This window comes from Saccostrea cucullata, unplaced genomic scaffold (assembly GCF_032062105.1).
Source record: "Saccostrea cucullata isolate Sc308-1 unplaced genomic scaffold, CSIRO_AGI_Scuc_v1 ctg2493, whole genome shotgun sequence".
NCBI lineage: Eukaryota > Metazoa > Mollusca > Bivalvia > Ostreida > Ostreidae > Saccostrea > Saccostrea cuccullata.
In genome coordinates this window covers 157,562-169,068 of record NW_026928825.1, presented here as the reverse complement: position 1 = coordinate 169,068, position 11,507 = coordinate 157,562, and the positions used below count along the sequence as shown (strand labels likewise).

Sequence of the window (11,507 nt, the reverse complement as noted above, 5' to 3'; positions counted from 1 at the left end):
TTACTTCTGCACCCTCCTGTGCCCTCCATACACGAATTGAATCAAATGTAGTACATGTATAGCTTTTCAAACAAACATCATTTTAAGTTTTTTCTTATTTTTTCAAACAAACACAATTTTAAATGTTATGATTTTCGCATCAAATAAGGGGTCAGATTTGGTCGTTACTATATCCTGTTGTCCTTTCCATCTGTAATAATTGTACACAATTAAGATATTGAGAAAAGTGTAAAACATACTAGTTAAACCATGAAATGCAAGTTATTTATAAGACGTAAATAATAAAGAAGAAAAGGGGAATATTCCATGTTACGCACTGAAAAAATATACGTATTCATTTCGCATGAGAGAAACTGAATCAAATGTGTATAATAACTTTATTTATTGGATAATTATATGTTTAAAAAAGAAGCATTTTGACCAAACCTATTTTCAATTTTTGCAAAATATTTAATTATTGGATCCTGTTTAGTAATAAATTTTAAAAGGTTTTGAGTGAATGGCTCTTCTTAAGTTCTTAAGTGTGTCCTTCTAAATGTTAAATCACGAACAAACGTCTACTTTTCCTAAATTACCTATAATGTCTACCGAAGCACAGTTAGATGTTATTTTGAAAAAAAGATGGCATTAGGCTTTCCTTTTCAAAGACGAAGTAACATCAAATGAACTTTAAATGATATAGAAAATTGACAAAATTCTTAATGACCACTATATTTTACTTTAGAATAAAAGGAGCGTCAATAAAATGAAAGATTTGAATGGAACCAATTTTATAATTTAAGTTTAAAATTGCAATTACGTAAGCGATCAATGATATTCTTTGTTGAAATTTCTTCACAGTATTCATGCAGTAATTGTGAAAAAGGTCACAGCAGTGTTATTAATTCAATACTCCATTCATGTGCTTATTGCTATTTATCATACAAATTGTAAGGCCATACTATTTAAGCAAACCTATTTTTAACAGAACTTTTTCAAAAGCTTCTACAAGAGAAGAAGAAAACCCTGTTTTGTGACCATCAACTCGACATTTAATTAAATCGAAGACGTATAATCAATCATTCATGATTGCCAACTCTAAGTGTAATTGCTGTGTTGGAGGTCCGTGGATGAGCCCTTTTATCTTAAGCAGTATACGCTCAAATTATAGTCTAAATATATAATTTTAGAATTTAATATTGAATATTGATTTCAAGTGTACAGGTTTGATATGTTTTTTGATCTGAGTACATTCGTGATTTATTAGAGAATTTAGTCCGTAGCATTTCTTTGATATCGACAATTACTGGAGTAGAATTCAATATAATAATATGAGTTTAAAAAACTTAAATTATTATACTAATGAACAATCTTGGAATTGCTTAATTTGACTAGTTAACCTTGTTTGAATACACATGTACTTTACATTATCAAAAATGTAATTCAAGATAGAAGTTCTTCACTTCCAGTCTCTTTAATCCATTTTCTTTTCTTAACTTTAACTCCAATTATATGGATTGTCTCTTACTCAAATCTAATAAATTTCAAATGTCAATATTGTGTTTTGAATTTTCTTTATGTTGCAAAAGGTTGCTAATTTTATTTGCAACTAATCATGAAGACTCACAGATAATTTATGCAATAGAGAATCACATAGTTATTGTTGATTCTTTTCAGCGGTTTGCGACGTAAGTTTGTGAGAAATGTAATTTTTAAACTAAATGCTTTTCAGAAAAGTGTGAATTGCTTCCTTTCATACAAAGTGAAATAACATCTAAGTTTTCCTATTGAACAGAAGAGATCAAGCACATACATGTATATTTCAAGCACATATATTTCAACCAATCAAATTTAAGACAAGCAGATCAATGATATTTTTTTTGTCAATATCTTGTTCTTATTTATTGAATTAGGCTCGAAATTTACAACAGAAATTAAAGAAGAAGGATGTCATCCATCAAGCAGCATGGTAAATATGTGTTATTGTTTTTTAAGATAAAAATTGAAAATAAAATAAATAAATAAATAAAAATCTATAAGATTTTTATTTACATAAAATATAATAATTTTGGTTTTAATGGATCCTTTCACGAAGAATTTGTTTATTGTAACAATCTTTAGTTTAATTATTTGATAATTAGAAAGTAATACTTAATTGTGATGAACTAAAAGCAAAGAACAAATTAGTATATAATTCACCATGTATTTTTTTTTTGTGTGGTAACATGATAACATGTACTATGATAAAATTGCAACTAGTTTTAAAAATACAGTCCGTATTCTGACAATATGTGTCATTTTAAAGGGCACCTTAAGTAAAAAGCAATTTTTTAATAAAAAATATTTATTTGCTTATTGAAAATCCAGTCCTGAGAAAATAACATTTGTTAGATGTGTGGTTACTGGTAAGAATGAAAATACTTCAAATGTCAAATGCTCAGAAAAAGTAACTGAGTTCGGAAGTTTCTGTTGTTATCGATTTTGTAAAGTTAAAGAATGTGAACAGATGCAAGGACGGTCTCATTTTTTGTTATACTATATAGCATGTATAAAAAAGCATGTCCTCTGATACAGTGAAACAAAAAAGGGGTAGGAGATGTGTAGCAGGTGGGTTTACAAGTACACATTTAGATGGAGTGTCCTTGCACTATATTCCATTCAAAATGGAACCACATCTTGTACCAAAGTGGACTGCCTTTGATTGGCACATTTTCATATTTAATTGAATGTCTTGGCTTGATATGTAATCGTGCATGATTTCTATACACTATGTTCATGAGACATTAAAACAATATTTTTTAGGAGTTATTTAAGATTATTTGATATATGGATCTTTTTATATTTTGATAGATTACTTTAAATCTTCAGAAAAAGAACTAAAGATGGACACGCAGAAAACACTCTCTGCTGTTGAATTGTGTGAAGTCCTGTTAATTGCTGGTAAACAAGCATTGATGTTCATACTCCAAAATGAGATAGAAGAACCGTTGGTTGGTTTTTTTGCTCGACACAAACACGAATTGTTTCACTTATATATCCAACAAAAATGTTGTGGGTGTCATTATACCAAAACTACAGCAACAAAATATGCCGTTCCACGAATGTCATTTAAAGACTGGTCTAGTCTATTCGTGCCAAATAGGAAAAAATGCTTATTCAAGGGATATTGTTTTTGTCAGTTTGAACTTTCGAAGGGGATAAATCTGCATTTTCTCGGAATACCTTTATTAACATGCGTCTTGCTAAATATTTGTAATCTACCAGAAGATGAAAAACTTAAAGTCCTCCATTATCAAGAAGTGTTACGAGCAGTGATTGACTATTGGGAGAATTTTTGTGATTGTAACACTTTTCACTCAGCAGAAAAAGTAGTTCTTGGAATGGTTACACGTGAAGATAACCTTACTCTAATTAAAAAACAGATTCGAGAATTAAAAAGTAATCCAAGTCTTTATTTTGACGAAGTAAAGAAATACATGATGGATTTTCTAGAGGAAAAGAGAAGAACAGCGGATTCTACGGAGTTATTAATTTCTTCAATGGCAGGCAAACATGGATTTAGATATATCACTGTAAGTTTTCTATTTCCCGTTTATTTGTAATATTGTGTGTTTGATTCTCATAATAATGTTACAAGTCATGTTTCTTTAAAGTATTCCTTTAATTGGATCTACATCTCTAACTTAAAAACCACATGTGCCTTTGAATTCCACAGAATGAAAAAATATCTAAATATTTTTACAATATCAATATTTTATCCTGGTTAGGACCTTATCAAAATGAATGCGAAGACAAAAAATCTCCTGCAAACAAAAAAAAAAAGGCCGTAAACAATTTTATTGAATGATCAGAATTTTCTATTCTCTCTTATTATGCTAATTGATCCTGACTTTCTTTCCCGAGTTGTACTGCAAAGTGATTTCACCCTACATTTATCGAAAGGAAGATTATTTGGATTTTAACTCTTCGTTGTTGATCGATATGACTACAGACCATATCAGTCCTTGATTGACAGAGGTCAAAGTTCGATGACAAGACTTTACCAGGTCCGTATTGTCAAATATACCTTATCGAAAGTCAATGCATGATTGCATTTACAGTAACTGTTTAACCTGCTGACTTAGGGATTTGAGCAGATCCATTCAACATTATATTATTAATCTATTTTTTGCAACGATTCTAAGAATTCTATTTTTTATAATATGTGCATCTTCATCAGGAATAATTCGTCTTAAGTTCTGAAATCAAATCTTGCAAATACTTGCAGATTGTTCAACACAGCAAAATATAAACAATTCATTGATCGCAATGTACTTGTCAACATGGCGTTATATCGTAAAATTTGGCGCAGTCTGTACACAGTGAGAGACCGATAATTATTAAAACTATATTTTGTGCAATGAAAAATTACTTTTGCAATAAAATTATTCAATTATTATGCAATATACTGGTATATACCGTCCGTTTATTCTCTACACTAGTGATGCTATCCTATGTTTGTTTGCATATTGATTTAAAACGTAATAGAAGGGTCCTAATAAATCGATTTATTGCAAGGACATACATGTACCTTTAATGTATCTTGCCAAGGTTTTAAGGATAAACTCAAGAAGCATAAAGATATTTGAAAAGTGCTGCAAACCTGATGAAATATTACAAATAAATGAACTATATCAATTTTAATGTATCTTATTTACCAGCAAAATATTCAACCCACAGTTTATTAAATATTATTGCTAGAAATTAAATAGCAGAATTTATATAGATTCGTAGCAGTTTTCACGAATTACGTATAGTATTGAAAAGAATAATAAATTAAACTATAAAATCATAATTCGGTAATGCCATTGCAATACAGGGATTTATGGATGACCTCAACACTTCCAAGTTTATTTGCAAACATCATGTGAATTTGATATCACGTAATAACAGGTCTAAATAGAAATAAATATGTAGATTTGAACTACATTGCATTTTTATCAGTAACAACCCTGAAAAGAATCGCCTATCCTTGTAAAAACTGTATTTTTTATCTTAAAAAATCGCCGCTATTTCCATTTGTCACCTTAACTGTACTGCCTTTTCTTTATTTTGGAGAAAAAGATTTTGTGAATTAGATCCTAAATCTATGTGAATTATGACAATAAAACTGGTTATTATAAAACATGATATGGACATGTTCATTTTGGTGTTTTATTTGAAAGCAATTCGAAAGGAAAATGAAGAGAAGCCAATCGCTGCCATATGGATTCTCAGATTTTAGAATAGGAACAGAATTGGAGGAAACGCAAGGTAAGTTACTTAGTCACATCTTCTTTACTTGTATAGCAGTTTTATTAATATTCTTAAATCTTAATGGTTGCCAACTTATAGTAAAACATCAATTGTGAAATTGAAATACTGTATAATTTTTAACTGATTTCATTTAAACTTTTTTTTATACCGATTAACCTTTCCTATCCTGGCAGAACACCAAAGATGTAGCAGATTTTATCCTTTGGAGAACTTTCCACATTTTCAATACGTGTACAGTTTGGTATATGACTGCTACTGCCACCTCAAGGAATTCGATAACATAATTCCTGACGAATGGGCTATTTGTTTCTTGAAACCAGGCCAGGATCTTGTCATAAAAGTAGACTTCATTGGCACCCTTACACAAGAGAGATTAAACCTTGTATCTGATATCAAGGGTAATAGTGTACTAAATTCACACGTGAATATTATTTTTCCACTTTCATAACGGTTACCAAAAGTTTTCAATTTTATTAAATTAAAGTTAAAAAGCCCAAAACATTAATTTTTTTCATATAATTCATTTGTCGTTCGTAGGAAAAGAAGAAAGAAATGGTAAAACAGTTTGGTCTGAATCACCACTTATCTGTTTTCATGAGGATGTCAAGGTACTTATTTTCTAATAAACTTTATCTTTCCATATACATACATTTAATGACTCTTTAATGCATTTTATACTGTCCTTTTTCAGGGTCATAATAGGAAAGCATGCCATACACTAATTGTGAAAAAAGAGTTAAAAGACACCAAAAAAATTCAGACGGATACTCTCTTTCACATGACCGAGTATGATGAAGAAGAAGTACGCAAAAAGATTTCTGTTTGCTTAGAGAAAGGACTTGGAGATTACTTAAAAAGGACAATGAATAAGATCAAGTATTTAGAACATAATGCTAATGAAGACTTGGAAGATCTTTATCTTGAAATGGAAACCATCCTTAAACATATAATGCATGAAGAAAATATACTACAACATATACCCAAAGAAAACGACAATTGTGGTATACCATCAGAAATAAAGGATTTGCTTTTTAGGTAAAAAAAAAAAAAACCATTTATGTCTAAAAAATCAAAGTTTTAAAAAGTCAATATTGTATTTGAACTTAATTGTTCTTGATTCCTTTGTTCAGTCAGTTGGAGAATTAAGAATGTTGTAGAAAAGATTGCATGAAATCCTTGTTTGAAATTTTTTCAAATAAGTTGTGCTACGACAAATCCACTTTGTTGTTATACACTGCAAAGGATAACTGGAAGATGGGATTTTTTTCACTTGAACACAAAAAAATTTATTTAAACATTGTGTATAATTTAAACCGAAATTTATCCCATTATGCACGCTGTCTAAAGAGATCGATAAGCTAGCAGCGCTCGAAAATATTTAATATTTGTTTTCATTGATTATAAATCTATTTTTGTTTTCAGAGAACCTTACGTCAATTCGTTTGGAATTTGGGAAGATAAGACCTTTAAGGTGTATATGGATGAAATCGTAGATACTGATATTTTCATTGAAAAACTTAAACGCAAAAATAAAACCTTTTTCGAAAATTTTAAAATATTAGTTGAGAAAAAGAAATTTACTACGAAGATTGCGACTAAATTAAAACAAGGTGGAGAGATACATAGACACACTCCTTCAGAGGATGGGGTTGAATGCGGCACTTTAGGTGGATTCGTTAAAGATACTAGAACCACTCGAAACTGTTGTGAAGCATATGCTTTGACGTGTAACCACTTATATCCTACTATGAATGATCCAGCTTTTGCAACAATAAATGGAGAAGAAAGAGAAATTGGAAAATGTATTTTTTCCACCCGTGAAAATTTTTGTGATTTTGCAGTTGTCGAAATCAATAAAGAGCTTGCCAATCAATGCGATTTAGAATTTAGGCGGGACGATGAAATGACATGCAACGCAGAAGTTTCGGATTGTTTTCCGATAAATGTTGGGATCGTACATAAAAACGGTTCTAGAACAAATTGGACGCGTGGTCGTATTGTCAGTCGTGAATTCTGTGACGTTCTGAATAAAAAGGAAGGTTTCGTAGTAAAAGGATCATTTGGCCGCCCTTTCTCTGCTCCGGGTGATAGTGGATCGATAGTGTTTGCAAGAGACAATTCAGTTGCTCAAAACACAGTTGATGTGTTGGGAATGGTCTATTCAAATAATCTTGAAATCCGTGAAAATTTTGAAAACCCGGAATCTGGGCAAGGAAAAACATTAGATGTTTCACAATACTTAGACAAGAGTCCTAAAAAGAGTTTCAATGAAGCTGAAAGTAAATATGAAGACGTAAACAAGTCTAAGATTGACAATTTACAAGAAGAAAAGTCAAAATCTAGGAAAAATCCAGAAAATTACAGTTTATGTTTTCGTATGAATAATGCATTCGAGCTTTTGAAAAACGAAAAAAAATTAGTGGTTGGCTTTGAAAAAGTGCATTCATCAACTGAGACCGATAATTCGTAAACTAAAGTTTATATTTATTATAATATAGATTTTTGTACATAAATAAATCTTTTCTATTCAAATATGTAAATTTTGGACGGATGTATCAGATGAGACTCTGTGGTCTCTTTAATGTTTAAAGGATATATGGAATCAAAGTGTGAATGAAAATGGATATTTTTAATAAAATATTCAAATGAAACATATATATAAATGTCCTTTTGAATGCTAGCTGTAGCTAGAAAACTCTCTTTTTTAATTGGAAGGTTTTAATAAATTGTGTTTCATAAGAATAAAATTACATTCATGCTTACAAATTAAACACAACAGATTATTGTATACTTTGTCTCCGAAGACCACATAAATATGTCAATGAGAAATTTCAGCATGTTCGTGATACATATTTAATTCCGAATATTTGAACAAAGATTTCCAGACATTGTACAACAAGACAAGTTTGTATATTTTATCACATATATGATCAATTTTAAAAGCAACCATCATTAAACCAATCTTGTCTTTAATTACACGAAACATAGCAAGATGAAACATATGGAGATAATGAACAATATTAAAAATCAAAAGTCGATAAAACAATAAAAAATAGGAACAGAGCAAACACGGACCTCCCAAACATCAGCGGTGGGATCAGGTGCCAAGGAGGAGTGAGCATCCCCTGCCGACCGGCCATACCTTCTGTGTGCTCCTTGTCATGAAAATGTGCTCCTTCTCATGGAAATTTCCGGGAAATAACGGGGAAATCTGGCATCAACTCAGTGTATAAATAATGGACTAACAATTAGTATGAAAAACGTCAGTCATCATTTGACTCAATGATTAAATAAATTCTATTTGCTGACAAGGTCACTGTATCGGCCATAGAACTTCATAGAAAATGGTGAATTTAAACGAGACGGTTGGTCTTTAAATTAATTGTTCAGTTGCTCACGTTGTAAAAACATTTCAAACATAGATTTATATGTACATGAAATTACCAAATAAGATAATAACTTATGCATAGCTTTAATTAAATATTAAAAAGTTTAAGTATTTGAAGTTGTTTATTACGATACGATGTTGTGTTTTAAGGACAGGTAACAGAAGTATGAAAAATGACCAACTTAGTGCCAATTTGTGACTTATTGTTTATAGGAACGACATATAGGTTTCTTCAGCTTTGGTATTGTTATGTACACAAAAGGGTTCCTTACATTGTTTTGAATGTCTTCACTCTATCTGAAATAGCAGGGTCAAAAAAATGGGGAACAGACTATATTCAATATTTTTAACTCTCTTTGACGATTGTTATGAAGAAGAAAATAGTAATTTTATGTTTTTGTGTTTGCAGTTTTGGGCTCCCTATATATTAATTGATATTTTAACAAGTATATATGCAACAATTAATTGTCTTATCTGCATGCGTTTCCAAGCACGAAGAAGAACGACTGAGTATAAAAAAAATAATTAGGTTAGAACTTAGGAGGAGGGTATGTTTCACTTTTTATTTGAATTAAAATTTTTACTTGTACATACATTTGTATATACATGTATGTGATTTAAAAGTGTCCGCAACTATATAGTAAATAAGTTTAACATTAGAGTTAAATTTGAAAATCACTGGATTCTACTGACAGCAAAGAAACACTTGAGAAATGCAAAAAAAACGGACATGTTAATAAACAGTTAGATACCTCGGACCTTCTCTAAACAAGTTTTGGCAATGAGTTATCGTTCATAACAGCGAACCCTAGTGGCATTAGAAAGGCCTAGAGACAGCTGAAATTCTTGTCTTACCAACTTGTCTGTTAATAGCTTACATCGTTTTTGAAATTGTTCAAACGTAGAGCATACCTTTGCGTATTGAATCAACTAATGAAAGAATATTGCTGCATAAGTAGAAGTTGATGATAGAAAATTAAAGTCATCATGTTTATCATAGAGCTTGATTGTTAGATTAACATTAACGTCTTTTTTCAAGTAAAATATCCATATATGAAACAGATGTTTCAGAATCTGTGGTATCGTTTATCTAAAGCTCAACAGGATATATCGTATCGGCATAAGAATGGAAATTACCATTGTAAATTGACATTACGTCGTCGGTATATCTAAATGTCGATTTGAAGGCCACATCAAGTTTCTTCTTCTTTTCAAGCACGAGTTTTTGCACAAATTCTGCTTAATATAAATACAAAAACGGTTTGTTAATAACAGCGTACAATGGGTACCCATGGGAATTCCAATAGATTGTTGGAAAACCTGGTCTCCAAAAACAACATAGATATTGTCAATCAGATATTTAAGCATCTTTTTGAGGTCAACTTCGGAGTTACTGTTCTGTACAATCAGAATGGTTTAAACAAAAACATTTTGCAAATGACCAATGACAAGATAAGTAAATTTATGAGTTCCATTTTAATCAAAAAAGCAATTGTCAATGATATAAAAAAGCCTGGTCTTATTTTTATCGTTGGTTGGTTGTGTATAGAATTTAAATTACACAGGGTAATGATGTCTTGAATCATGTTTTCAATTATCTCTTGGGTGTTAATTACTTGTCGGAATAGAAGATAAGAAAATTCAATAAATCTTTTAACTGGATGACTTTTCAAACAATTTTAAACAAAGTAATTCAGAACGAACTGCATAACAAAGCCAAAATAGCTTTTTTTAACAAATAGAAATAATTGGATTCCTTCAGTGAAGGTCTCTTTTTTGTCCTGTCATTCGTTTGTATGGATTTTTCATAAAGAATCTTTTGAGCGATTCATGCACATCTATTGATAGTAAATTTAAACCGAAATTTGTAACATAGTGACATCAATAAATATTAATTTTGAATATTGTTCAAATCGACACAACCATATGCTTGGATGGATCTGTTGCATGTATTATGATGCCAGCCAAAATTCTTTCTTTATTATTATTTTTAAATGTCAGAAAGGAAAAACTGTTGAATATCTAACCTATGATTAACGATAGATTTGTTAGACATGACTCAATGTTTAAAAGTTCAGAAACATAAAAATTACCTAAATTATCCTCCGGATCCTTAATTATTTCAAAATTAACTTAAATATATGTGTGAAATCGTTTATTTATTTCATTCGTCAATATTTTTGTATTGATTTACAAATGCTTTTGACACACCAATTACAAATTTCAAAGCCGAATACCATTTATCTAAAGTTTGTTTTTTAAGGTTATTATGCACTTAGAAAGCACTTTATTTAATTTGATAATCTCTGCATAAGTTGAAAGATAAAATTGTGTAAACCGTAACTTAATATATATAATTATGAATTTCATTACTTTCTGAATTTTTAAATTGCAACATAATATTCTCTGTAGCTTTGTGAACGATTTCTGGGCTCAAAAACCACATTCCTTAAATTTTATGCTTTTCCTTTGCTTTTTGCAAAATAAAAAAAAACATTGTTGAGCACTCGTAGCAAATATAAAAATTCTTCTTTAAAAGAAATTGTTGATGTCGTTATGAAACGGACATCTACTCTTAAAATCAATTTTAGTGAGGTTTTACATTAAATTGTTGATTCTTCCTCAGTTTGCAGGAGTTAACTTCTATTCATTGTTCACCTGTTTTAGAAAGTGCATTTTTTAATGGGATAAGATAATTATAACACACTATTATCATGCTTTTTAGAATTTTCTTTTCTCGCATAATCACCAGTGTAAGATTGACTTGTTCGGTGTGAGACAGCAGTGTGAGATTTTTCTGTCTTACACTGTGTATTACTACGCCACGAACGAGAACGTAAACATT

The 11,507-nt window shown here is 30.3% G+C and overlaps 1 protein-coding gene across 1 annotated transcript; it reads left to right on the top strand.

Moving 5' to 3' along the window:
- The first annotated feature begins 1,925 nt into the window (after window positions 1–1,925).
- LOC134278838 (uncharacterized) lies at window positions 1,926–7,833 on the top strand. Its single transcript, XM_062761143.1, has 7 exons — window positions 1,926–1,948; window positions 2,848–3,551; window positions 5,184–5,271; window positions 5,448–5,672; window positions 5,812–5,882; window positions 5,966–6,309; window positions 6,697–7,833. Exons 1-7 carry the CDS (start codon window positions 1,927–1,929, stop codon window positions 7,742–7,744), a joined length of 2,502 nt encoding a protein of 833 aa, XP_062617127.1. The 5' UTR covers window position 1,926; the 3' UTR covers window positions 7,745–7,833.
- Window positions 7,834–11,507: the final 3,674 nt, after the last annotated feature.

Excerpts from the sequence above, each read along its gene's own strand:
- LOC134278838 (XM_062761143.1), top strand. The coding sequence starts at position 1,927 with ATGTCATCCATCAAGCAGCATG. Across the intron at positions 5,673-5,811 it reads CCTTGTATCTGATATCAAGG|GAAAAGAAGAAAGAAATGGT; the intron begins GTAATAGTGTAC and ends TGTCGTTCGTAG. Across the intron at positions 5,883-5,965 it reads GTTTTCATGAGGATGTCAAG|GGTCATAATAGGAAAGCATG; the intron begins GTACTTATTTTC and ends GTCCTTTTTCAG.